Consider the following 27362-nt stretch of genomic DNA (forward strand, 5'->3'; position numbering starts at 1 on the left):
TCCTATAGAGCACTGGCTGGCCCAGTGTTCCACAAGGTTCCACTCTTCCAACATCCAGTAAATCAACTCTGCTTCCTAAATATCTCTAGAATTTACCTACCTCTTTTCATTCTAACAACCACCATCCAATTCGGGCCACCAAATCTCTCACTAACTGAGACCTTAATTGGTCCACCTGTGTATCAGTCAGGGTCCCAGCAGGAAACAGATGGCACGCTGAAACTGGCAATTTGAAGAAAAGTTAATAAAGAAACAGGGCAGGGTTTATGGATAATGCAGTACCTCCCGGGCCTAGTTACAGCAGGAATCATTAGCACTGGGCCTGAAGGGACTTGGGGAGGGATTGCTTACTGCAATAGGGAGAAGGTGCTTATTTGGAGAGAGCAGCCTGATAGGAGCTCTGGCCTTTGGTAGGGAGAGGCAGCCAATTCACAGTGACCTGAAGAAATAAATCTTAACCTCACCTTATTTTAGACCTTTATTTTCCTTGTGGTGCCTGTCATTGGCCAAACCCAACCAGAAGCTAGAGGGAGACAGTGATGCAGTCCATGAGGCCAGCTTCCCAGGGCACAGAGAGAGTGGAAGGTAGACGGTGGATCTGGAGGGACAAACAGGAGATAGCTAGCACAACCTGTCTTGAGTTTTGACTCCTTATCGCCATCCAGCTCCACATTTCCTAAGGCCCAAATCTGATCATTTCTTGCTCTTCTTAAAATCCATCAATTGCTCCCTATTATTCTTGGAATAAAATCAGTAGTTTAGCACCAGCTCATGAGAGCCGCTGGTTAGCATCTTTTCCCAACTCTACATTCAGTGACCAATGGCGTCAAGCTTGAAATCAGCTATGGGGAGGTATTTACACCATGGAATTGGCAAATGCTACTAATCATTACTTTTTTCTTTCATAGAGCTGCATATATTAAGATAAAAGCATTTTATTAAAAGAAAATAATGAATTCAGGAAATGTTCTTAAAAAACTATCTCCATTGAAAACAGTCAGAAACAATGACCAACCTAATAGTGATGAGGGCTCCTAGCACCCAGACTATATTCTCTAAATACCCTTTCCCACTAAAAGTAACCAGGGCTCCTTGGAGAAATAGCTGATTCTGGGGTGATGGGGGTGGGAGGAATTGGGAAGTTGGGACTGACACACATATACTATTGATACAATGTATAAAACAGACAACTAATGAAAACATACTGTACAGAGCAGGGAAGTCTACTTAATGCACTGTGGTGACCTAAATGGGAAAGAAATCCAAAAAAGAGGGGGTGTATGTATATGTATAGCTAATTCATTTTGCTGTATAGCAGAAACTAACACAACATTGTAAAGCAACTGTACTCCAGTAAAGGTTAATTTAAAAAAAAAGAATTCTGGGGTGAGAAAAGTAACAAGATGTGGCTGGAACACTGGGGTCATGACAAAATAACTCAGGGGTCACCACTGAAGGTATTTCTACTGGCCCAAGAGGGGACAATTTGAGCATGTAAAAAATTAAAAATTAAAAAAATATATGTATATCTGCCGTGAGTGGATTGAAAGACATCAAATATATCAAAAATCTAGGGCTTCCCTGGCGGCGCAGTGGCTGAGAGTCCGCCTGCCAATGCTCGAACACGGGTTTGAACCCTGGTCCGGGAAGATCCCACATGCCATGGAGCAACTAAGCCCGTGCACCACAACTACTGAGCCTGCGCTCTGGAGCCCGCGAGCCACAACTAGCGAAGCCTGCATGCCTAGAGCCCACACACCGCAACAGGAGAAGCCACCACAGTGAGAAGCCCGCGCACTGCAACAAAGAGTAGCCCCGCTAGCAGCAACTAGAGAAAGCCTGTGACCCAATGCAGCCAAAAATAAATAAATAAATAAATATTGATTAAAAATAAATCTAGGAGTCATGTGATTGAAAAAAAACAAAACCTCACTGGTCAACTTTAGAAGATGTTAGGGAACAGTCTTATTCTGAAAACTGGTAAATAAAGGGAGAGAAACAGCATTCATCATCTTTCCTGTATAGTCTTCAAGGTAACCAAATAATTGATGATAGGACATTCTTTTTAGAAAAATTCTGATAAATGAAGAAGGAATGATAGAATATCACCATTTTGCAACCCCTAATGAAATAAAAAATCTAGTCAGTCATTATCAGTGGCTGCTGAATCCTTGTGATATATGATGAAAAGCTCATGGGAAACTTTATAACAAATGGGTCAAGCTGACATTTGAACCTAATGATCAGACTTTACGTCTCAAAAAGATAAATCCCTGATGTGCTGTAATAGGAATTCTGAAATATTTTTGCCAAAAGGTTGAAACTGAGTCCGATCCACAACAATGTGATAAGAAACACCAGAATATAGAAATTCTATAGGATCAATATCAAATACAAGACTCATGAAAAAGAGAGAATTCATAGATTAAGGGATTTAAGAGACCTATCAACTAATAGATGTAATGTGGGGATCTTGTTTGGCACCTGATTCCCATATATGAAACGTTTAAGCAATTGTAAGATGTCTGGGGAAATGTAAACACTGACTGCACAGTCGATATTTCAAATTTATTTTTTAGGTGTGATAATGGTTTGGGGATTTTTTTTTTTAAGTGTAAGAGTGTGATTTCTCACCCTTGGTACTACTGACATTTCGGACGAGATAATTTTCTGTTGATGGGGCTGTTCTCTGCATTGTAAGACGTGCATTAGCAGGAACCCTCGCCTCTACCCACTAGATGCCAGTAGCACCCCTTAGTAAGGACAGCAAAAAATATCTCCAAATATTGCCAAATGTCTCATGGGGGGGACAATTGCTCCCTATTGAGAAACGCTGTGTTAGAGATACATACCAAAGTATTTGTGGTTGAAATGATACTGTATCTGAGTTGTCAAAATAACCCAAGGGAACGTGGGTGACCGTAGAGAAAAAAGTTTGACCCTGTATTGGTAATTGTAGAGGCCAGACGGTGGACACGAGGGAGTTCATTATACCATTCCTTCTGTTTGTACGTTAGACGTTTTCTGTAATAAAAGTTAAAAAATTGTAGTGCCAAAGGAGTATTAAAATATTTCTATTTTCCCAAAGCATCATTAGCATATTAAGTTAAATAAGTTGTCTCTAAGTCAGAAGATTTATGAGTATAGTTCATAGTCATTTAATAAGTCTTAGTAAAGCCCCTGGCCTACTTCCCAAGTCCCGAAGAAGTGGATGACCTAAAGACTGGATAATAAACTCTTTTCCAAACTAGGTAACTTTTTTTTTTTTTTTTTGGCTTTCAACAGAACTAGAGGACCTAATCATGCTGATCATGTGATAATTTATTATTATAATTCGTTGAGATTTGGGAGCTATAACTAAGGAGTCCTAAGAAATGGGTGACATTATCACAAAACACCTTCCATTCCATATACTTATTATGACAGCAAAGGTTCTCAAAGCTTACATTTATAAAAGTGAAAAATAGGAAGAGAATTGGTCATGAGCCCTATCTCATTATAGCAAGTAATAATACTTATCCATAAGTTTTTTAAACCTTCACTTTAAGAACTTTAATTAAGAAATGCATTTCAAATGTCTTAGAATTCTTTGTCAAGACAATATATAAGATTACTTTGATCAAAAATGCATTAACAATAATTATAATGCAAAGTATTTTTCTGGATTAACAGCCTTATGGTCACAGGAAATAAAACATTTTAATTTTTATTACACATAATGACAGGATGGTCAAAAGTAAGACTTAAGCTTAAAAATATTACATTAGAATAAAATTCTGAGGGAAGTGGAATAGACACATGAGTTTTAAAGAGAAAAAAAGATGTCAAGTTTCCAATTGACGAAGGGCTTTGTTCATGTGCCTTTTAAAATAGGGGGTTCCATTGCAGTGTTCTACTGAGGAGTTTCTCCTCATACACAGTGAGGTGCTATCTGCAATTAATAATAATAACACACAAGTATTAAAAAATAAAATAGGGGGTTCCATTGGATAACTTTAAAAGTTAGGTAATTTTTACCTGGAAATTCACAATATGTTGGCAATTACACACTATACAATTTAAACAAAATATTTGGATGCCAAATTTAAAATGTGTGGAGGGGTGTAGTCTTGTCAGATTCTCTTCGGTTTACACAGGTTTACACGGTGTCTGCAGCACCGCTGAGGCACCCCAGCTCCTTTCTGCAAGGTCTCAAGGTGGCCACTCTCTCCCAGCATCACCCCAGGTGCTATCCACCTTCCTCCTCTTATTTTCCTCTCATCCTGGTCTCCTTACTTAACATCGTTATACTTGATAAGCACCTTCCTAACTCCCTCGGTTTCTTTGCAGGCCAATGTAGAGCATAAGCTGTTAACGTATATTTCAGGTTTCAGTAACACATGTACTCGATGGCATCTCCCCATTTCGGAAGGAGGAAACAGCCTCCAAAGGGGTAACTTCCAGAAGGGCCCACTGCCAGGAAAGCCCAGGTTCTGACCACGTCCCTCTTCCTCAGAGGCCTGTGGGATCATCTCCAGCCACCCACACAAACCATCACCTCCAATTTTGCACTTATGTTTACTTTAGAATTATTCCGTTTCCCCCCTTGTTTCATATTGTCACTGATTTTCCAATATAGCCTGGCCATAATTTAAAAACACAACAGGATGGGACTTCGCTGGTGGTGCAGTGGTTAAGAATCCACCTCCCAATGCAGGGGACATGGGTTTGATCCCTGGTCTGGGAAGATCCCACATGCTGCGGAGCAACTAAGCCCACGCACCACAACTACTGAGCCTGCGCTCTAGAGCCCGCGAGCCACAACAGAGCCTGCATGCCACAACTACTGAAGCCCGCGCACCACAACTACTGAAGCCCACGCACCTGGAGCCTCTGCTCTGCAACAAGAGAAGCCCCCGCTCGCTGCAACTAGAGAAAGCCCATGCATAGCAACGAAGACCCAATGCAGCCAAAAAAATAAATTAAAAACAAAACAAAAACACAACAGGATGCTTCCGTATGAATTTGTATTTTAAGTAAGGGTGCCCCCCGGGGCCGTACTTAAAAGGAAACCATTTTTCCTCCCTTTTGCTGTTTACTTTTTCCATATCCAACTTCCCCTAGTCTTTTCTGGTGACTTGTATGTAACATAGAAGTCCCCTGAGGGACACACTATGACCTAGGGTGCTACTGTCATAAAACAACATTTAATGCTGCTGTAATTTGAAACTTCCAGCCATTAGCTGACATTGAAGTGTTCACCAATAATGATTAAAAACAATTGTGGATTATTAAAAAAGAACTAAGTGACATTATGTTAGTTCTCCACCTCCCCACCCCCCCACAGTTCTTTTTATGTGGAGGCTACTTCAAGCATTTTACATTTAAGAAGGCTGAACTCACGAGTTAAAAATTGCTTTGAGATGGCTGACTTGGCGTTTGTTGGTTCAAAAAGACTATGAAGGGGTTGTTTTTGTTGTGGTTTTCAATTATTAAATCTCACTCTAGTTAACACTGTTTTGCAGGAACTGCTAACAATGACACTGAGAAAAAGAAACACAAAAACGAACAAATGGCCCTTTATTTCATACAAAGATACAAAGGCAATTGTGTGCAGCAACAATTTGATGGGCAGTCCAAATTCTTGAGGGAGGAGATTCATGGTAAATGTCACGATGGCAGGTTGAAGAGAACATCAAAGAAGGACAGAGTTGAGACAGAGACTGCTATAGCTAATAAATTAAAATTATTAAGAGCTACAAGGTTTCAATGCCATGACTTGGGCTCGGCTGGGCATCCTCAACGCTGTTAACACTGTTAATTCTACATAGTTACCATCAAAATTCTTGAAGTGTATTTTGTGCTGTTTTGCATTAGAAGTTGCGTCAAGGGAACTATGTCCTTACAAATAATTGAAACATCATATTTTGTTAAAGGAGTTGTGAACTTTGCTCACTGTCTGTCATGGATGTGGCCTTTGGGGCGTGACATGCATTTGGGATGAGTATCATCTTTTAAGGTAAAAGGGTTGACAATTTGGTTGGTCCCAGTTTTTGAGGCAATGCTACTTATAATGGCATTCTTCTTTTAATCTGAGGAAAATATTTACTAAAAAATTGTCTTCCAAAATACAACAAAAAACAAGGTCAAGGTAGTGGAGACTCCTTCTGTGGCACTCCACACCTCACCTCTTCAGCTGCCTGTGGGCTGCCTGGAGTGTGTAGACTCCTACAACTATTACATTTGCACCCGTGGACGTGACTGAGTAAACAGTCTATTATGAAAACCACATTTCCAACACTTACATTTGTAATTGGGACACATCACATGATTTGTTATTAATGAAACAGTTTATTGGCTTTAAATACACATCAGTAAATTTTTATATGTTAGTTTATGTTTTACGATAGAAGAATACTGAACCAAAACATCAGAGAAAATAGAGGCTCAGTAGCATGATTTCAATATATTTTCCTGAATAAAAAGATTTTTTTAAAAAGTATATGACTTTTAATCTAAGAATGAAAGCTTCTTAAGTTCAATGTTTAGAATTGGATTGTCTGTGACTAAATTAAAAAACTGCAGTTCATAAAATAAAGGCACAGTGTGGGCAGCAAGAGAAAAGAAAAAGAAAGAGGGAAAAATAGATTTTAATATCAAGTATAACATCAGTTGGCTGGTTTTGTTTGTTTTTGTTTCAGTCTATTTAAGGCAAGATTATCTCTCTGCAACCCTGCAGATAAATCCTAGTGTTTTAGCTATAAGAAAGTTTTAAGAGTTCAGATATACAGATAAGCCAATTAAAAAAAATCCTTTTCTTACAGTATTCTAAAGGCTTTTGAAGCATTATATAAATCTTTAAAATTCCTATCACCCACATTTTAAGAAATAAATCTACACTTTAATAAGACACTCTTAAGATATAAAATAGTTTTGAAAACAATTACATTCTACGCTAGGGCTTACCCATTCCTTTGCCACAGGGACAGTGGACTGTCTGCCTGAATCTAGTCAATCTCTACCAAGACAAATGAGCAGGTGCTCAGACCATTCCGAATTTACCTAAATAGCTTAATTTTAACAGTGGGACTCTCCCATCCACTGAGGAGAGAGTTACACTAACAGAACTGCCCAAATTTAATGGTGAAACTTAAAAACAATATCCCCCTCTTTCTAGAAATGCTTCCTTTGAACATAGAACAGTGACTTCTATTAGCTCCCGCCCATAAAGGAAAACAGAATGGAAGAGAACCAATGACTCCCCGTATCCTTCCATTTTACTGATGGGACAGAAATATAAGGAACTTTACTTTTAAATGACAACCTAATAACTATGGATAACCTGACATTTTAATTATATGTCTTATATGTATGTATGTTATTGGTGCTAATGGCTTCCACTTCTAAATAACAAGAATTCAAATCCCACCATCCCTCTTGCTAATTGAAACAAACAACAAAGCTTACAATATAGTAATGCAACCTCTAAGACTGTAACAACACGAGAGATTTCAGGTGAGTTCCCACTCTTTCCTAAGGGACAGAAAAAAATGAAGGAATAAGAAGGGTCAGACTAAGCCTGAAATACAATTTCCCTATGAACAAGGGGCAACAAATGTCCCATTGAGCAGGAGGAGTTGAACACGTGGCACTGGGGGTGTATCAGATTGAGGCGATGGTGTGGGCTGGGTGTCTGCTTCCTATGAGTAAAGGAGGACCCCTAGAAAGGTAGGCGAGAGGCACTTCTTTCTTCATCCTTCTGGGCTGGCAGCAAATGATCAATTACTTCCCGTAGAACTTTTTGTTGAGAAGGAAGATCAGGAGGTTGACATTTACCTTTGCTCTATCAAATAATTTCATGACTGCGACGCCTTCATACTGTAGTTGCAGCAGGTCCTGTTCAAAAAAACATTCTGACAGTTAATCAGGTCTGTGGAACAACAAAAGGAAGGACACAATGTAGGGAGGGATCCAGAAGGAATGAGGCATGCCTTGTGTGCCAGATATGAACTGGGGTGAGAAACAAGTCCCCAACTATGGAACTGCCTGCCCGCAGCCTAGTTCATCTAAGTGATGTGTCACCTGGAGAAGGTGACGGCATTTCAATCCGTGATGAAATATACTAACAATTGAAAACAAGATAAGGCCAGTAATGTCTCAACACTATCTACTAGAGTCTTAATTTCTATTTCAAATGACAAAGCTTTTATATCCTGAACGCACGGGGAAAGAGAGGACTAAATGTTTTTTATGTGTTTACTATGTATTCCACAATGTGGGAGCATGTTAGATAGTGTCTTTTTAAGTCCTGTCAAAAATCCTACCAGGTATGATTATCTCAAATTTAAAGATGAGGCTTCTGAGGCTCAGAGATGTTAAATGACCTGCCCGACAGTACAGAGCTGGACATGGTGAATCTGGATCTGACTGCAAAGCCCCTGCTTTCCCCACTACCCTCCACTGTCCAGAACAAATTGAGGAAATCTGAGTGGTCGCACCCCCAAACTTTGGAAGAGTGGTGATGAGAAAGCAAGAGTCAAAGGGCTTGAAGGGATCCCAAAAGTTCAACCAATTCATCTTTTGGAAAAATCTTAGCAGCTCTATGAGGACGAGGACCCTGGTGCATCACCTGCACCTAACATAATACCTCGCACCTGGCAGTCATTCTGCAGTTAATGAATTTGTGCATGGAGGAATACACTACCTGAGGCAGACTGGGCGGCCTACATGAACTTGGTGAAACTGAGGGAATAATAGGATCTTTTCTGTGTAAGGACTTGAGTTAGCTATGTGCGTCACAAAATCATTTCACATCTGTACAGTTAACGTGTTTTGAGGGTCTACTGGTCGCTGAGAAGGAAACAAAGAAATACTACCTGTCCTTAAGGAGTCTGCAGTTTGGAAGTGAAGAGGAAAATAAGTCAATGCCTGTGGTGAACAGGGGTTGTCTCTACAGGCTATGGAAGTGAAGGAGAAAAAAACTGTGGCTTCACTGGTGGGGCAAGCTTTAGGGGTTGTCACAACGTGAAAGTCCTCAATAAATGATGGAGGAATAAGGGGTGGGGAGGGAGAGCCCCCATTTAAGGGAGATCAATGTGTGCAAGAGCCCAAATGCACGTTCAGAGAAAGGCCCCTGCCCAGCTTCACAGAGTGCAGCCCTGTGTGGGTACCAACGATGCAGCACTGTGTTCATAAAACTAACAGAGGCTGGACATTACCTAGGAATCCTTCTGATGCCCTGACATTTTTCAATGCAAAAAAAAAAGAGAGATTTCAAAATAAAAATTAGGGATAGTTTTGTTACAAAATGATTCACTGCAGAATTCTTTCTGAATTTAAAATGGGATTCGGGGGAATTCCCTGGTGGTCCAGTGCTTAAGACTCCACGCTTTAACTGCCAAGGGCCTGGGTTCAATCCCTGGTTGGGGAACTAAGATCCCACAAGCCATGCTGCATGGCAAGAAAAAAAATATCATATTGCATAATAGTTTCAGATTGGAAATCCGGGTCCATCATTTCTTTTTTCATTCTGATGTAGCTCACACTGTTGTTATTTGTTCTGTGATCCCTATTTATTAAGTCAGATTCCAGTAAAAAGTTGTTTTCTCTTAAAAAAAAAAAATCCTCAAAAAATATATAAATAAATAAAATGGGATTCAGTTTACAAAGATGCAATTTACACACATCTTGTCAGAAGTACACCTTTAAGCCCCTATATCAAACCAAAATGAGAGGGAAAAAAAATATATAAGATTTCAAGCTACTGAGAAGGTTTATAATTTTGTACTGTCAAGATATGTATCTAAGCATTTTGTTCAAGTCCAAGGTATCAGCTCAATTTAGTGGCAACCTTAAGTGTAAGCTTCAGATATGCTTTCTGAAGATTTACACATCTGCAAAAGCTCTCCAGCCTGTACCGCCCAAATCAGACACACAAAACTCCTCAGCTCACTCACTGCTGACTGTGGGCAGCTTTCCCCACATGGGTCTCCTTTACATCCATTCTCCTACCTTGACAAGAACACAACTACCTCACACCCAGAGCTTTCGGTTTTACCTGATGCAAACCCACCTGATAATGTAACATAAACGTCTCCATTTGAACTCCCATGAATTTGGCTTTCACTTCAAAGTCTCCAACTTCTTCTGTTGGACTGATTTCAAAGATAACATTTTTAAACCTGTTGAAACACAACATCGTAAGGGTATGATTTCCGTGTTCTCATGTAAAAATATTCTGTGAAATGCAGAAAGGAGATGAACAAAGTCTTCAAGAGTGAAAAGGCATACAAAATAAAGGTGCAAAGTACTTCTGCAGGTGAAGCAGCGTGGGATTGCTACTCTAAGTACCATCTACTTTGGGATCTGGAGAGAAGGGTGGCAGCCTCTCCTGGCAGCACTTGCTTTCTACTGGAAGAGGAACCATTGAGGAAGGCCACAAATGGCCTCTGAAGGAATGATGTCAAGAATCCTCTTGGCCTTCCATGTGGCCACTGCTGAAACCTAATGATAAAAGGAGAATCAGGAGGAAATTGGGGGCTTCCCTGGTGGTGCAGTGGTTAAGAATCCACTTGCAGGGGACACAGATTCGAGCCCTGGTCCGGGAAGATCCCACATGTTATGGAGCGACTAAGCCCATGTGCCACAACTACTGAAGCCCGCTCACCTAGAGCCCGTGCTCCGTAACAAGAGAAGCCACTGCAATGAGAAGCCACGCACTGCAATGAAGAGTAGCCCTGGCTCGCCACAACTAGAGAAAGCCCGCGTGCGCAGCAACAAAGACCCAACGCAGCCAAAAAAAAAAAAGTAAATAAATAAGAGAGAACTAATTATGTTCTGCAAGTAAAATGTTAAAAAAAAAATAAAGAGGAAATTGGGCTAGAAGGAGGAGGAAAAGATGCATGTTTGAATCCATGCGTGTCTGAGGACTGGAAGAGGTAAGTAAACAAAAGGCGGGGGCGGGGGTGGGTGGAGTGGGATGATCAGAAAGAAAAGAACCAGGAGAGGAGGTTTTCTGGAAGGAGTAGGTGCTACAGATATAAACATACGGAGTACCACCAAATATAAACTGCTATTACTGAAAATATTTAGGGTATCACTCACTCTGGACACCTTACATGCCCAGAAGTTTTAATGCACCAGAAGGTGGGAGTATGCTGTTCCCCAGGTAATCAAAGTGTGTCACCCCAGATTTCCAGAACTCAACTACAGAGCAAACTGATCTATTGTGAACAGAGCTGAGAACCATGAAGGATGCAAGAGGGCCACTAAGAAGCTAAACGAGAGGTTACAAAATCCATGTGCTAAAGCACATGCATTTTACTCAATAGGAGACCCTTTATAAAGATATTTATTTTATGTGATAAACAATTTTATTTTAACTGGTTTGGTTTGTCATCTGTTTCCTAAGCCCATGGTAGCAAATTAAAAAGAAGAGTCAAATAACGGCAGGCACTTGAACAGTAGTGGCAAATAATGACAAAAAAGAAGGGAGGAGATAATAAATTATAAAACAGATTTGAAAAATGGTGTAAAGTGGTCAACTAAAAAAAAAAAACCCAAAAGACCAAGGTCCCCAATTGAAAAAATGATCAGAGAAAACATAGATAATAAGCCCTGTTTAAACACACACACACAGGGACTTCCCTGGTGGTCCAGTGGTAAAGAATTCACCTTCCAATGCAGCGGATTCGATCCCTGGTCGGGGAACTAAGATCCCACATGCTGCAGGGCAACCAAGCCCGCACGCCGCAAACTACAGAGCCCACGCGCTCTAGAGCCCCTGCTCCACAACTAGGGAAAGAAAACCCGCATGCCACCACTAGAGAGAAGTCCCCATGCCGCAACTAGAGAGAAGCCCTCGCGCCGCAACGAAAGATCCCGCGTGCTGCAACTAAACCCAACACAGCCAAAAATAAATAAAATAAATAAATATTAAAAAACAAGTAAACACACACTAAAAAACTCAACCAGAATTCTAAAAAGTGCAAACAAAATTTTAAAATGCTACCTTTTTATCTATTAATTCAAAAATATCCAAAACTGGTTTATTACTCAATGATGGCAAAGAAGTAGTGAGGTAAGCACTTTCATACACATTTTAGACACTGCTAGAAAATACTTTGCAATATATATGAATTAAAAATTTTTTTCAACTGCTATGGAAAACAGTATGGCAGTTCCTAAAAAAATTAAAAATAGAATTATCATATGATCCAGCAATCCCACTTCTGGGTATATACATCAGAAAGAATTGAAAGCAGGGTCTCAAAGAGATATTTACACTTCCATGTTCATTGTAACATTATTCATAATAGCAAAAAGTGGAAGGAACCCAAATGTCCATCAATGGATGAATGAATAAGCAAAATGTAGTACATGTACACAGTGGAAAACTATTCAGCCTTGAAAAGGAAGGAAATCTGTCACAGGTTACAATATGCATGAACCCTGAGGACATCATGCTAAGTGCAGTAAGCCAGACACAAAAAGACAAGTATTGTATGATCCCACTTATATGAGGCACCTAGGGAGTCAAATTCATAGAAACAGAGAGGAGAATGCTGGTTGCCCAGGGCTGGGGGGAAGGGGAAATGGGGAGTTGTTATTTAATGGGTATAGTTTCAGTTTTGTAAGATGAAAAGGTTCTGGATTACACAACAATGTGAATATATTTAACACTACTGAACTGTACACTTAAAAAATAGTTAAGATGGTAAATTTTATGTTTTGTGTTTTTTACAATAAATAAATATTTTTATACTCTGGCCAAAAATTACATTTTTAGGCATCTATCATACAAAAAAAAAATAATAATCTGAGGTAGAATCAAAGATTTACGTATAAAGGTATTATCACGTGTAATAATGTAAAAAGTAAAATCAACTTAAAATGTTCTACAATAGGTAAATGGTTAAATTAAAACTACAATATGGAATATTATGTGGTCATTTTCACAAACTATGTGAAAAATGCTCACAATGTTATGAGGAAAAAGCTGGATACATGACTATAAACAGTATCATCCCAATTTATGTTAAAAAAAAAAAAGTAGGAAGGTAAGTAAGTAATCATAGATAATCTTTATGTGAATAGAGGCACAGAAGAAAATATACTAAAATGATTTCAGTGGCTATCTTTGGCTTGTTGGATTATAGGTGCTTTTTCTTCTTCTTTATGCTTTACCACATTTTCAAAGTTCAACAGTGAATACATATTATTTTAGAATCAGAAAAATATAAAAGTTTTTTGTAAGCAAAATTAAAAAAAAAAAATTTAAACAGACACAGTAACAGAAAGCTCAGCTGCCTGAGATCACAGGGTTGACTGAGCAGGTACTCAATAAATGCTTGTTAATGGCAGCTGGGTCAGCACCTGAGGGAGGATGGTCAGGTCAGGTCAGGTCCATGAACCACATGTAAAGCAAGCTGGTGGTTCCCAGAAAAGAAGATGAGGGTAAGCCCCTGGTTCATGCCTCAGGTGGAATAAAGTACACTCCTCTTCTTGTTATTCTTTACTTATCCTTGGTTTGGACACAGAAAAAAAAAAAAATGGAAGGAATGGCTTCCTGCTTTAAAGAGGAAAAGTAGGATGTCCTGAAACAAATGTTCCACAAACAAGGAAAAGAAATACCTCCCTTCTATGACAGGCAAATTAACTCTGAGTATTAGGCCAAATTCTGCACATAATTAATTAATTACTTATTTAATTAATCAATTATAAACACACATAAAATGTAAAAATAATTATCCAGATAAGAGAAATAAAGTCAATAAGAAAAAGATATGACAAATGCAGAAATAAAAAAATCAATATATAAAACAAAAGTTAAAAAGCAAATACTCACTGATTCACTTGCAGGTCCTCAATTTCCAGAAGAACTCCTTTTTCATGTAGTCTTGCTGCTGTGTATTTTAGAGAAATCTTTTTGCTTTTCTTTCCTTTCATTTCTCTAGGCTTTTTGGAGACCCTGTAAAAATCACATTATGTCACTTTCTATAGGTAGCTATCTACTATGAATCTTTGTTAGTAACTCAAGGATATGAGGTCAGAAAACAAACTTCCCATACACAAGCGTAAGTAATAAATCAATTCTAAAATAGGCAAATAAATGCTAGGATTTGCCTAAGCAATATCTCTGCAAAACAGGGAAACATTACTAAATTGCTTTTGTCTTTGATTTAAATTATACATTTGAGAACACACGATGAATTTGACAGTGTCTGAATTCTTCTATGCCCCTCTCAGAACCTAAGCACCTAAAGTAAGTGTGAGGGCTTCTAAGGCCAGCCTGAGGGAACAGTACTGAATCCCAAGGGAGTCACTCTAAGCCCCTTGGCTGTGCAGAGAAAAAATAAAAATATTTTAGAATACGAAATTTTTAAAAGCGTTTAAGCCAGCATAGCAATTACAGAGAAATGGGAGCAAGGAAAAAGAAACAGATGTCAGAAGGCTGTTGGGATAATCAAGGCGAGAAACGGTAAGAAGAGTAAGCAAGGGAAGAATACAGATGAATGAGAATGGTATCTGGGACTTTCAAGGGAAGGGTCTCAAGAACTGGGGCAGAAAAGCTGGTAGTTGTGTAAAAGGTAATAATCCCTATGGCTGGCAACTGAAATATCTATCAAAATCACAACTGCACAAAAATCTTAACCCAGCAATTACATTTCTAGAAATTTATCTTCAAAAACATGCCTACATTTGCAAAATGACTTATGTACAAGAGGTTATTTGTGGCAGAACTTTTTATAATAACTGGAAACAATGTAAATGTCTATTAATGGAGAATTGATTAAGCAGTTATCTTTATCTATACAATGGAATACCATGCAGCCATTAAAAAAGAAACGAGAACCTAGCTCTGTCTGCTTAGAAGGCCTGAAACAAAAATGATTCTGTGGCACTGAGCACATCCGGTGCCTAAATTTTGGTTTCCAAATACCATTCTTCACTAAAAGGAACCAGGGATGCTTGGAGAAATAGCTAATTCCAAGCCTGGGGAGGGAAAAGTACAAACTGAACCAGAAACATCTTGTGCCACAAAGTCAAGAATTGCTCAAAGAATGATGGGGACATTTCAAAAGGACACAGGCACCAACTCTGCAAGCTGGGTTAGGTGGACCTGATTTTCACCACAACAGCCCTGCCTCACTCCATGAAGCCTTCAGGGAGGGAGAGGAAAAGCACAGACAGAAGAGTAAGCAAGCTATAGAGAGGGCAAGCTGATGTGGCAAAATGTTAAATACAGGTGAATCCAGGTGAAAGGTATATGGGTGTTTATTGTTCTATTCACTGAACCCTTCTGGGGTTTGAAAATTCTCAAAATGAAAAGTCTGGAGTAAATAATAAACTAACTCTTCTAATAAGCAGAACCTGTGCTTAATCACTTCACCTCTCTGGATTTTCATTTTCCCTCCCTATAAAATGGGCAGGTTGAATGGTTTGTGGCCAGCAACAAGGAGGCTGCATCAGATCTTCCTTGGCAGCTGAAAAAAAATCATGGTCTGGAAGCCTGTGTCCAGGAGGTGTAGAGGCCAGGGAATCTAATTGTTTATGATGTTCCTTAAGTGATTTTTGAGGCACAACCTGGTTTGGGGGCCACTAAATGATCCCTTTCCAAGATTCTTTAATTTCTAGGGCCAAGAAGATATTTTGGAACGCAGGATGCTTAGAAATAGGCATCCTTGAAATCCTCCACACATTATTTATTTACATCATACCATAACAAATGGAACTAGGAAATTACACAAACGATTAGAAGACAAATAAAGGACTATTGCAATAAATAGATCCAGTGTGTTGTAAGTAAAATTTTCCTATGTGACTTCAGTTGCCTCTACTTCTTTTTCCCCTGACATTGATTCTTCAAAAAAAAAAGTACTCACTTGCCCTTGCTGGCTAAGTTATCCAAGCAGGTTTTGATGTAGCTTTTATAGTAGTCCACCTGCTCTCCATAAAAGGTGGCCTTAGAGTTCAGAGCAGCGTACGTCTGCTGCAGTTTCACCAGTTCAGCCTTTCTCCTCTGTCGGTATCTCCGCTGATTCCGAATATCCTGAGACATAATTATTAAAATTACAAAAATAATATCATGTGCTTCTTGAATCATTAACACTAGAACCCAGCAGCACTTAACTTTGCCTTGCTTGACCACACATTTTTAATAGACAGCAATTCTTTTTTTCTTACTCATCTCGAAATTTTTTAAAGATTTTTGCCCATATATCTGGTGAAAACCATAATTCAAAAAGACACATGCACCCCAATGTTCACTGCAGCACCATCTACAATAGACAGGACATGGAAGCAACCCAGATGTCCATCAACAGAGGAATGGATAAAGAAGATGTGGCACATATATACAACGGAACACCACTCACCCATAAAAAAGAACAAAATAATGCTACCTGCAGCAACATGGATGGGCCTAGAGACCATCATACTAAGTGAAGTAAGTCAGACATAGAAAGGCAAACATCATATGATATTGCTTATATGTGGAATCTAAAAAAGTTAGCAATTTTATGTTCAAAACTTAACAAAGAAATTCAGATCTCATCAATTTTTTCCCCATTTCTATTTAATGAGGCAGGGAAATGTGTTACTTTTACAGACCTCCACATTCTCAGAATCGACTTGCAAAGCTGGTTTAAACCTCTTAAATATGTTGTCAGGAGAGGGAGAAAAAGATAACTTTAATATAACAATTACCAAGCTTCCAGTTGTGCATGGTGTGATCTTAGGGCGACAGCAGAGAATGCCTAAACTTCTCAGCCTGCGCCAGAGCCCCTTGCTTGAGAAGATTCACACAAATCAAGGACTTGATGATCAACCTGAGGTCAATTTATATTTCACAGTAATCATTAAAAAGATCTGGAAAAATTCTTTAAGGCCAAAGACAAACTGAGACATAGGAAGCTCTAATTAAGGTCTTCTCCCTACTAATTTAGGCCATGGAATAAGCCATCAAAGGGCAGGCTAGGACCTCATGTTGGAAGAGTCAGAAACGACTCCCCAGAGGAGAGGACTCTAATCTCCTCTCCTGAAGGTATGTGGAACTGAAGGTATGTTGTTACCGGAACAGCTACTGTCTCCTCACAAGCCTCTGAGACAGCTTTAAACGTGGCCAGGCCATCACTGTCCCCCAAATGCCGTACCCTGGCAATGTCGTTGATCAGTTCCTGGTATCTGTTCTTTGGGTCCACGGTGCCAAGCTCTGTTAGCTTCTTCAAGCCTGACTGGATCTTCTCCTTCTTCTCCTGAAGAGTGAGGTTGCTGTCTTCCTTTGCAGATTTTGACTTTTTCATCTTGTCAGGAGTTTTGGCATCACGGATAGCACGTCTCTGCATGGCCCTCTGGTGTTCTGCTTCCTACAGTAAGAAAAAGAAGTTCGTGGCAAGGTCTCCACACTGAACCACACCTGAATTTATAAAGCTCTCAAACTCTATTCTGGGGGACTTCCCTGGTGGTGCAGTGGTTAAGACGCCACGCTCCCAATGCAGTAAGATGCTGCGCTCCCAATGCAGGGGGCCTGGGTTCGATCCCTGGTCAGGGAACTAGACCCCACGTGCATGCTGCAACTAGGAGTTCACATGCCACAACTGTCTGACTCCAGTTTATGCATGCAGCAAAGGAGCCTGCGTGCTACAACTAAGGAGCCTGTAAGCCACAACTAAGGAGCCCGCCTGCCACAACTAAGACCCGGCGCAAGCAAGCAAATAAATAAATATTTTTTTTAAAAACCCAACAACAAACAACTCTATTCCAGAAATAGAGGGGAACAAACTTACCCCCACCCCCGACAACTGACAAAGAAACTGCATGAAGCAGAGGCAGCTCTCTTTTCATCTAGAAGAGAAACATCTATGAAGTCAGATGTTGGCTTTTTAGGGCTTCTTTCCTGGACAGGAGATTGGACTCCACTGGGTACAAAACCCCTCGTTTTTTCCCTATCACACTGGGGACATGGAAATCATTTAATTTTATTTGAAACCCGGCTTGATGAACGTTATAACCACACCAATGCAACACCAGTGGTCAGTAAATTCTTGCTAATCCTTTTTGCTACCTTGTCCCAGCTGAATCACACTCAAGCCTTCCCTCTGCTTTCAAACATGCTGCAAACGCCAGTAAAGAGACCCTTCTCATATCTGATCTCTCTCCTAGTCACCAACCAACATTTGTCTGTTACGTTCCCACCCAACAAACGATCCACACTTGCTGTTGCATTCTTTCAGCACTTTCCTCGTAGTCTGGCTTCTCTCACCACCAATTCTCGTTACCATTCTGCCCATCCCCAATCCAGTGCCTTTTCTTAGTTGTTGCCTTGATCATTTTCTCCACACTTTTTCCTTGCCCTAAGCATGGGCTGGTACCTCCAAGTGGCCCATGGTCATTTCTTTGTAAGTGTTCTCTCTCAAAACTTCAACGATCACCTCTATGCTGATAGAGCCCAGCATATGGCTAAGGCTCTGGTACCATATTTTGAACTGTTTGTACTGGGGATGTTTACATTTGGAAAGGTTTGTAGTTCAGACTTGTAATTTTTCCCGAACTGGAGCAATTCCTTTCCCAATATTCCCTTTTCTTCTAATGTCAAAACTACTCTTCATCAGATAATGCAAAGAGCATAAACTGGAGTCAGACAGAACCCAATTCAAGTTTGGTTCTGCCACTACAAGTGAATGATCTTGGGCGAGTTATTTAACCTCTAGGGGTCTTAGTTTTGTCATCTGTGAAAGGAGGATGAAAAGACTCACCTCATAGGGATAGTGCAAGGATTACAGGAAAGAACACAGGTGAAAGCACCAAACTAATAGCAGGTTCTCAGTAAAGACCAGTTCCTTCTTCCCTACTTCAAATTTCCTTCCAAGTTAAACCAGTTGCAGTTATTGGTTATGCCTCTTTTCCTGCCCCTCACACACATCTAATGAGTAATTAGTCATAGCATCTAAAAGCTGACAATTCATTTAAAACTGGTTTTCAAGTAGTCCTCCGTGCAGCTTTAAGGGCTTCCCAGGGATGCCACGAGTCCTGGAGGGTGGGCTTCCAAGGGCCCATCCCCGGTGCTGCCAGAGTAGCTCCAATTTTATCTGTTTTATATGTTGGGCTTTCAAATACCTTGTTATTTAATGAAAAGGATTCCCATGCTCAAAAAACTGAAAACGAATGACTTGACTTACTTTTCTCATTTTATAAACATGAAACAGGAGCCTTAAACATGACCCATCCGTCCCTCCCCACTGCCGTGCCACCCCTCACCCAATTGGACCTGGAACCCTATCACACACACAGATGACTCAACTACCATCTGCTCTGACAGCACTGCAAAATTAATCAATATCAAACGGTCCCAAAGGTTACAAAGGCCCTTTACTCCTATCTGTCTGGTGCCAAATTCCTAAGTTTTGGGTTCTACATAATTTGTCCTCACGTTTAATTTCTCACTACTCACCCTCACCCACACCTTCATTCTAGATATGTAGGTCTGGTCACATCATGCTCTGCCCTCCCTTGTGCCTCTGTTCATGGGGACTCCCCTGTCTAGAACATCCCTCTTGTCGTACATGCATGTTCTCTGTAAGCTTGGTTCAAGTCCCATACCTCCCTGATGCTTTGCTCCTCACTGGCCTCTTGCTTTAATTTCTAGCATTTTTAGGGCCAAAACCACAGTGAATTTTCAATGGTTTTCTAATTGTTTCAGGGACATATGTCACACGTCTCCAATTAAGTTCACGGAACTTAGGAGCCACATTCTATTCTTTTCTCCTATCTACCAAGGCACTTAACAAAATTCTAACTATACAGTATTCAATAAATTACTGGGCAGACTCACTGATTCTGCCTCAGGTTACATTAAAGCACACAACACAGACTGCATGTAAGTGCCAGTGAGCTTTGTGCCCTAGAAACAACCACCTCGGGATTTAGGAAACAACAACTTTCTCAATAAGTCCTAAACGCCACCACATCCAGGCCCACCTTCCAGTGACTACCTCTTGCCACCTATGTCCCACCTCCTCAGCCCTGTCACGTGCCTATCACAGGAGCACCTATGCGTCTTACTGTGGTACATGGTAAACCCCCAAACTTTACCTGTTCACTGGCGGCTGGTGTTTCTAGGATTTCAGTCAAGGTCTCTCCCGGCTGGAACCGGATGACATCCACAATCAAACGTTTTGTGCTAAAAGGATATGTGGGAAGCATTTAAACATTAGCAGGTGTCCTACTTCCTTCGAATGGACCTCAACAGGAGCAGAGCAAACACTACCTCACAGAGTCCCACTGGGCAGCCCTAATGCAAGGTACGCAAAGTCCTAGGCTTACTTACACAGCTATGACAGAGTGGGTACCAAGGTTAGGATTTCCAAAATACAAATTCATTTTAGCATCTTATTAGCAAATAAGGCAAGTAAGCCCTGTGTCAAGTATAAAACATGAGGTGACTGGAAATGTATGAGGTTTAAATGGCTGAGATGATCATTTTAGGGATGAACAAGAGGACTCATTCACCAAGACCAAGGGATAGAAGGGATCACTGGGTTACATTTACTCCGTTCCTCCTCCTTCCAATACTCACTTCAGTAAGATGGTCCGAGCGTCCATTTCTGCATTCTCATCTCCAGGCACATCAAACTTGTTGGTCAGTGTGAGAGACACTTCTGTCTTAGCCAGTGCCTCCTTATTTGGGTCATTAAAATTGCCAGAGCCTTCTCCTAAAGTTTTGGGAGGGTAGAAAGAATCAATATCGTAAACAGAGGAGACATTGGAGAGCAGATAATAATTCAAGTAAAAGATAATGCAAGTTTAAGAAGGTAGTTGAATAAGCCTATATGTACACTGTGGTGAGGACACATTTTACTGAGAAATAAAATATTATGCCAAATGATAAAGGTAAAGGATCCATAACAAAATAACAAATGTTTGAGAAATCATTTCAACACTGTAACATTTCTCTCTCAAAATACTCTGTTCAGGGACTTCCCTGGTGGCGCAGTGGTTGACATTCCACGCTCCCAATGCAGGGGGCCCAGGTTCGATCCCTGGTCAGGGAACTAGATCCCACATGCATGCTGCAACTGAGAATTCGCATGCCACAACTGAGGAGCCCGCCTGCTGCAACTAAGGAGCCTGCCTGCCACAACTAAGACCCAGTGCAACCAAATAAATAAATAAATATAAAAAAAAAAAAAACCCTGTTCATTTCCTTTATGGGACTTATAAATTTCTAGTTACATGATTATATGTATCTATGCATTTAAAATGATCTCATCCACTAGACTTCAGTTCCTAACAGACAGGGATCACATCTGTTTTCTCCCCTGATGTGTATTCAGAGCTTGAACAGTGTAGAAACAGAGGAGGTGACAATTACAGCACTCCTGCCAAGCTCCCCTCTCAGCTTCTGGGCAGTTAAGTCAGAACTTTACCTATTAGGGATTCGATGGTGGGCACATCGCCAAGGTCATCCAGCAGCTCATGGATTGGATCATTGTGCTCAGGGGCAATGGCGTCCTGGTGATCTAACAGGAGCTGCATCCAACATCCAGGGATCAATTCCATTCACACACTCAGCCCACTAGCCCCCATCCCCATCCACAATGCCTAACAGCACAAAAGAGGTTAGATAGCAAAACTCCCATATTCAAAGAACTGAAAAACCAATCCTCAACAAACTAACCCATATAAACAATATGATATATAAAGCAACACACTGGCCCATGATGAATGACATATGTTACGACATATGAAGAGGAAGTACTGGTACTCTCTCAACCTTACAGATATAAAGGATTTAAATGTACCCTATATAAGAAAGAACAAGGAAACTCACAGACTTCAATATCCAAGTCATCAATATTCCCTACAACCAGTTCAAATGACTCACATTCATACTTTTACTTAAAGTTTCCAATATATAATATCTTTTAATTCAGAAAAAAAGTGCATCAGATCAACATTATCGTTATTTTAGGGGTATTCGGCAAAGCCTTAAGAAGCTATTACCCCAGGTGATGTCGTCAGAAATGACAATCCCTGAAATTTCATTTTATTTCCTTTGCCCCTTGGGGAGGAAAAAAAGGAGTACCCAAGGGAAAATCACTCAAAGGTGACATAGAGGAAAAAGTTGGTATTCTAGATCATGTTAGAAAAGTAAGACAGAGGGCCAGGGTAAAAAGAAGGACCAGTAAAAACAGTATTTTATCAAGTCACTATATCAGAGGTCACCATGGAGATTCTGAAGCCCAGCCATGGGGATTCTGATTCAGCTGGCCTGTGGTGGGGTTCAGGAAACTTCATTTTTAATAACCAGCCCAGATGATTCTGATGCAGGTGGCCTGGGGATCACTTCAAGAAAGTTAAGAATAATAAGCAAAGGAAGATAAACAACAGGGCAGATGTGATGTCAGTAAGCTCAAACTGAGATCTCTGGCTTCCAGAGATAGTAGGCAGCAGCCGGAGAAGGCAGTTAAGACAGAGCAATGAAATTAAATCATTAAAGAAAAATACTTACAGTGTGGGTGTTGATGATTTCACCAATGGAAATGTAGATCACAGGTTTGGTGAGGGTCACTAAATCAGAGTACTCATCCACATTAAATTTATCCTGAAGCTCTGGGACATCACAAGCAGTTTGGAAAAACCGTCTGAAAATAAACACAGAAGCCAGGCCCCAACAAGTGACACATGTGTGAGAAGTTGACAAAGGACATGCCACAAACCTCTGGGGCAGTGAGTTCAAACAGAAGCCAGTCAAGACAGTTAATTCTAGAGAAACTGCTGCACGTTCGTTGTGCTTGACAGCCTTGGGATGTTGGTTCTCTTTCCACTTCGTTTTAGTTCTACCCACAAGAACTGCTCAACCATAATTTAAAACAGTTCTCAAACACCTGCGTTGTTAGCAGAACCAACTTTCTAAGACAACGTCCCGAACTCGAACTCGCAACTGAATGTTTAATTTACAAATATTAAAAGCACTCTCCAATTCTTCTCTGGTTACAAAGTAACATGTGCCTAATGTAGACCATTGTTTTTACGTTAAGTACAGTCTATTTCATAGGAATACATTTTAAACATCCTCAAACATCCTCTTCATCATCGCCTGGAGCTCTGAGCACATGAGATGTATACCCTACAACACTGCAGTCCAGGGAATGCTGGGTGTGGTATTTAATCTTGTCTTTACCTTCAGAGTTAGAAGCACGCCCACAGAATCTTTCAAGTACCTTGTCCCTTTCCCCTTACCTGAATTTCTGGTAGGACTGGGAAAGATATTCGTTAATGATGCTTAAGTGAGCATTATCTCCCAGAAACATCTTATTGGAAGCTGCATGCTGAAGCATCTTTGCAATGGAGCCAAGATTTCGGCGTTGGTCTGTGGTAAGCTGGCCTCCTGCTGACAGGTCGATGATGTCAAAGGCATCAGGAGCAACAATGGCTGGATTCATGTATCGATAGTAAAGCAAGTTACCAATAATCTGGGAACAGAGGAAAAAGAAATGGGTGTTAAAGACCATTCCACCAAGTAAGCCATAAATGACTTTGCTAGCAAAGAAAACCAGAAAATATGGTCCTGTGAGAAAAAATTAAACACTATACACACACACACACATACTTTCTCTCAAGGCCTGAAACTAAAATGACCAAACATCCCTTGGCTGGATGCAGAAAAAAAGAAAATGAGAACAGAACTGAAAATCATGACAATGAAAGAGCAGATTCAGAAGGTAAAAATGATAGACTTAAAGTCTGTTATTGAGCATTTTAGGGCATCCTTTGTTCACATACCATGGCAGCAAATAAGGCTGCTGTCAACCACATGCACTTTTCATTTTCAGGTAGATGGGCTTTCATTTTAAGAAGCTAATGAACATAGCTAAAATAAATCCTTGAACACGACCTAATTAGCAGAGCATAACCTGTCCAACCCCCATCATCCTCATGCTGCAGACTTCAAAGGTGCACAAGTTCATGCCTCTGAAATTAAAGTCACTCAACACACATCTCTTCCACAGAAGAATTCAAGGACAGTCACAGCATTTCCCCTAGAGTTTCATTCAGAAAAAAATAAAATTAATTCACCTGAACAGAAAGTCTAGAATCGAGGCCTCACTGTAGGAAAGCACAGAACTAGGAGAGAAGAAAAAAGCGTTCAGATTAAAAAAAAAAAAAGAAGGAAAAAAAAAAAGGAGGGAGTATAGCTGAGTAAGAAAGAGTTATCAGCAACAGCCTTAGTGGAAACAACTGTGCTTGCTACCATTCACCTGGCCACCAGCAGAGGGAGCAATTCTTCAGCGAAAAGATAGGACTCAAAGAAATGTATCTCAAGACAGGAAAATCCATCTCTACTTGTTTGAGGTCTGTGTGCCATTCAAACAACATAGGAACTATATAGGAACTAAACGAGGTAGCATTTACTATTTACAAACACTTTCAAAATCTCACAATCAACGGCGAGCTACTGACAAAATCTAGGTTAAGGTCCTTAATGAAAGTCTAAGGTCACGCCTAGTCTTAGAACTTTTTCCTCAAAGGGCTATTATTGGTAGGGCAAGAATGTGCCAGCTTTTTCAGTCTTACCTTCAGCAGCTCATCTTCACCAGCATCAGGGAACTTCTCATGTAACGAGTCCTTCAGCACTTTGGCAATGAAGCGCATCCCATAACTGCGGGGAGGACAAAACGTAGTGAGAAGGGCCGGGGAGCAGAAGGCCACTAATTCTGGGCTCAACAGGGGGTCACAGCTGACAGCACTCACGGGATTTTGTCCACAGAGCTGATGATGGCTGACAGGAACTTGTCCGTCACGGCCCGCATGTTCCTGATAGAGTTGTCTAACCGTGTCCTGACTTCTTCATGAGCCAGAGCCTGCTCTGGGGTCACATCATAGGGTAGTTTGCTGGGAAAGCAGAAATTATCCCCAAGTATGTTAGACCAAGAGCCAGGAACAGCCTGAGGTGAGACTGTGTCTTTCATAAACAGAAAGACTCAGAGAGACTAGGTAATTTTGTTGTGCTCGTAGAGCTGGTAAATGGTGGGGCCAGAATTGGGGCTCAGGTTTTCAACTGTGAATTGGGTGCCTTGAACTATGTGCCAGGCACTGTGACAGGCACTTGGGATAAAAGGTATTGGAGACATGAAAGCTTCTCAAGTCTCTCACAGTCTGGTGGAAGAGACACACAAATAAGTATCTGTAAACACACTGCACTACAAAGAAGAAGCTGACCAGAAGTGCTACAGTGCTGCAGAGAAGAGGCTTCTATTCAGACTGGAGGAATCAAGGAAGACTTCCATAAGGAAGGGACATATGAACTCAGGAAAAAGGGAGAAGAAAGGTCTTCTGGGAAGGAAGATCAAATGCAAAGAAAGGGAAGAGGAAGGAGAAATGAGGGTGGAAAAGTAAACAGGGGCCAGATTATAGAGGGCCCTGTATATGATGCTAAGAAGTCTGGACTTTCCTAGAAGTCAGGGAGAGCCATTAAGAGACAGATCTGAATTTTGAGGAGGATTGCTCTGATCCACCACAAGAAATGGTCCACTGAAGATGGACAGTCACAGATGAAAGAGCTAGAAGACTAGTGCTACAGCCTGATCAAGAAATGATGAGAGAATGGGACTTCCCTGGTGGTCAGGTGGTTAGGACACTGCGCTTACACTGCAGGGGGCGTGGGTTCTATTCCTGGTTGGGGAACTAGGATCTTGCATGCCACGTGACATGGCCCCCCCCCCAAAAAAAATGATGAGGGCATGAACAAGGATGCAAGCAGTGGGGACCAAGGAGACAGATCTGAGAGATATTAAGGAGATACAATCAATGGGACATGGTGACCCTTTAGGTACTGGTGAGGGAGCTAACAGTTACATATAGGAACTGAAGCCAGAGGAGCTGACGAGATCATTCAGGAGAAGGCCCTGAGTCAGAAGAAACTGACAAGAGAATAGATGTGCTAGAACACTGGGCCTAGGCTTAATCAGTAAGGAAACAAGGACAGGAGGGAGCTGAAAGACAAAAATGAATTGCAGGGGTCCCAGTGTGGTACTTTCAATGAGGTCAAAAAGCAGTAATGATTATCTTGGTGGCCTAAATCCAATCACAAGCGTCCTAATAAGAGAGAGGCGGAGGGAGATTTGGTGCACACAGAAGAGGAGGCAATGTGTCGACGGGGGTGGGGGTGGGGCAGAGACTGGAGTGATACAGCCACAAGGCCAGGAATGCCAACAGCCACCAGAAGCTGGAGAGGCAGGGAATGGATTTTCCACTAGAGCCTCTGGAGGGAGCACAGCCCTGCTGACACCGATTTCACCCCTTTAATACCAATTTCGGATTTCTGGCCTCCAAAACCGTGAGAAAATAAATTTCTGTTGTTTTAAGCCATCAAGTTTGTGGTAATTCATCACAGGAGCAATAGGAAACTATCACAGGAGCAATAGGAAACTAATACAAGCAAATAAGGACACAACTCCATTCGTCATACGGTGGCTGAATTACAAACACTGGTAGACTATGAACACAAAGATTCAACAAAAATTAACAAAAGCATTCTGTCTGAAACAATTGGCTGTATTGAGTTTATAAGGGCATTTATATTTTGTAAGTTATGTACTTTACATCTTTTATATCAGTAAAATATAACTGTATATGTATACGACATTTTTAAAAAGGTAGCAATGAGCAAAGAGAATGAAAGTGTTAAACTAAATGGGTGTAGTCAGAGAACAGAATATTAAATTTCTAAGATTTTAGAGGTGAACACCACCAAGAGGGACAACGTCCCAGTTTGCTATGAGTTTCGTGGCTGAAGCTCAAGGATCTGTGCTGCTTGCATGCTGCATGGGCTCCCACCACATACCACTACACCTCCCAGTTATCCATATTAAAAAAAATGTGTTAAAATCAATTTCCATTTTATGAAAAGCAAAATAAGACACGTTTCTGATAGGCACCTACAAGAAAAAAATCTTGAAATACCTACTGGAATTTTGATCTAAAAACGACCAACTCATGGACCGGCAGAGGAAGTATCTTAGTACCCCTGAGCCAGTGTCCGTGGGGCTCTCATCTAGGGATGCCCTGAGCTTCAGGCAAACCTTCCCAGTCAACTACTGCAGCTGGCTGACCATATTCCAGGATTTGGGGCTCAGATGTGCAGGTCAAAACAAAAATGGATTTTCCATCACACCCAGCAATGATCCGACTCTTGGGTGACAGGCTGACACAAAGCAGAGAACCAAATCAGGGTTGGTTCCCACACGATTCCCAACAGGGGATAAGCCCTTTGTAGGAGTGAGCAGAATATTCTGTTCTCTATGCAGGGTAACCTCCCCCTTTGCCTGGTGTCCAGGTACGTGGAAAGCAGCATTATTCAACATGTGGACCATTCTACCAAT

At 40.8% G+C, this 27362-nt stretch overlaps 2 protein-coding genes and 1 long non-coding RNA gene across 8 annotated transcripts in view; 1 reads left to right on the top strand and 2 right to left on the bottom strand.

The window, feature by feature from the left end:
• The window catches only part of CRTC3 (CREB regulated transcription coactivator 3), a 126524-nt gene extending 121093 nt beyond the window's left edge, over nt 1-5431 (bottom strand). For 3 of the 6 annotated variants that reach the window (XM_082448692.1, XM_082448691.1, XM_082448689.1), the window contains exon 1: nt 465-5431. The gene's annotated coding sequence lies outside the window, so the exon portion shown is untranslated. The remainder of the gene's footprint in view (nt 1-464) is intronic. The other 3 variants (XM_082448694.1, XM_082448693.1, XM_082448695.1) reach the window with 2 other exon arrangements.
• LOC309654629 overlaps nt 1-27362 on the top strand; it is a 266307-nt gene that overhangs the window by 58917 nt on the left and 180028 nt on the right. The gene's annotated exons all lie outside the window — the stretch shown is intronic.
• Nucleotides 5543-27362, bottom strand: part of IQGAP1 (IQ motif containing GTPase activating protein 1) — a 101033-nt gene continuing 79213 nt past the window's right edge. Inside the window, exons 27-38 of the mRNA XM_082448517.1 lie at nt 24733-24873; nt 24556-24640; nt 23221-23453; nt 22490-22622; nt 21405-21507; nt 20555-20690; nt 20071-20158; nt 17133-17345; nt 15864-16030; nt 13826-13948; nt 10052-10160; nt 5543-7875 (exon numbers count right to left, since the gene is read on the bottom strand). Coding sequence (XP_082304643.1) covers nt 7762-7875; nt 10052-10160; nt 13826-13948; nt 15864-16030; nt 17133-17345; nt 20071-20158; nt 20555-20690; nt 21405-21507; nt 22490-22622; nt 23221-23453; nt 24556-24640; nt 24733-24873 — 1645 coding nt within the window. The 3' untranslated portion in view covers nt 5543-7761. The remainder of the gene's footprint in view (nt 7876-10051; nt 10161-13825; nt 13949-15863; nt 16031-17132; nt 17346-20070; nt 20159-20554; nt 20691-21404; nt 21508-22489; nt 22623-23220; nt 23454-24555; nt 24641-24732; nt 24874-27362) is intronic.

Source organism: Balaenoptera physalus (assembly GCF_965194825.1).
Source record: "Balaenoptera physalus genome assembly, chromosome: 2".
In the NCBI taxonomy this organism is placed as follows: domain Eukaryota; kingdom Metazoa; phylum Chordata; class Mammalia; order Artiodactyla; family Balaenopteridae; genus Balaenoptera; species Balaenoptera physalus.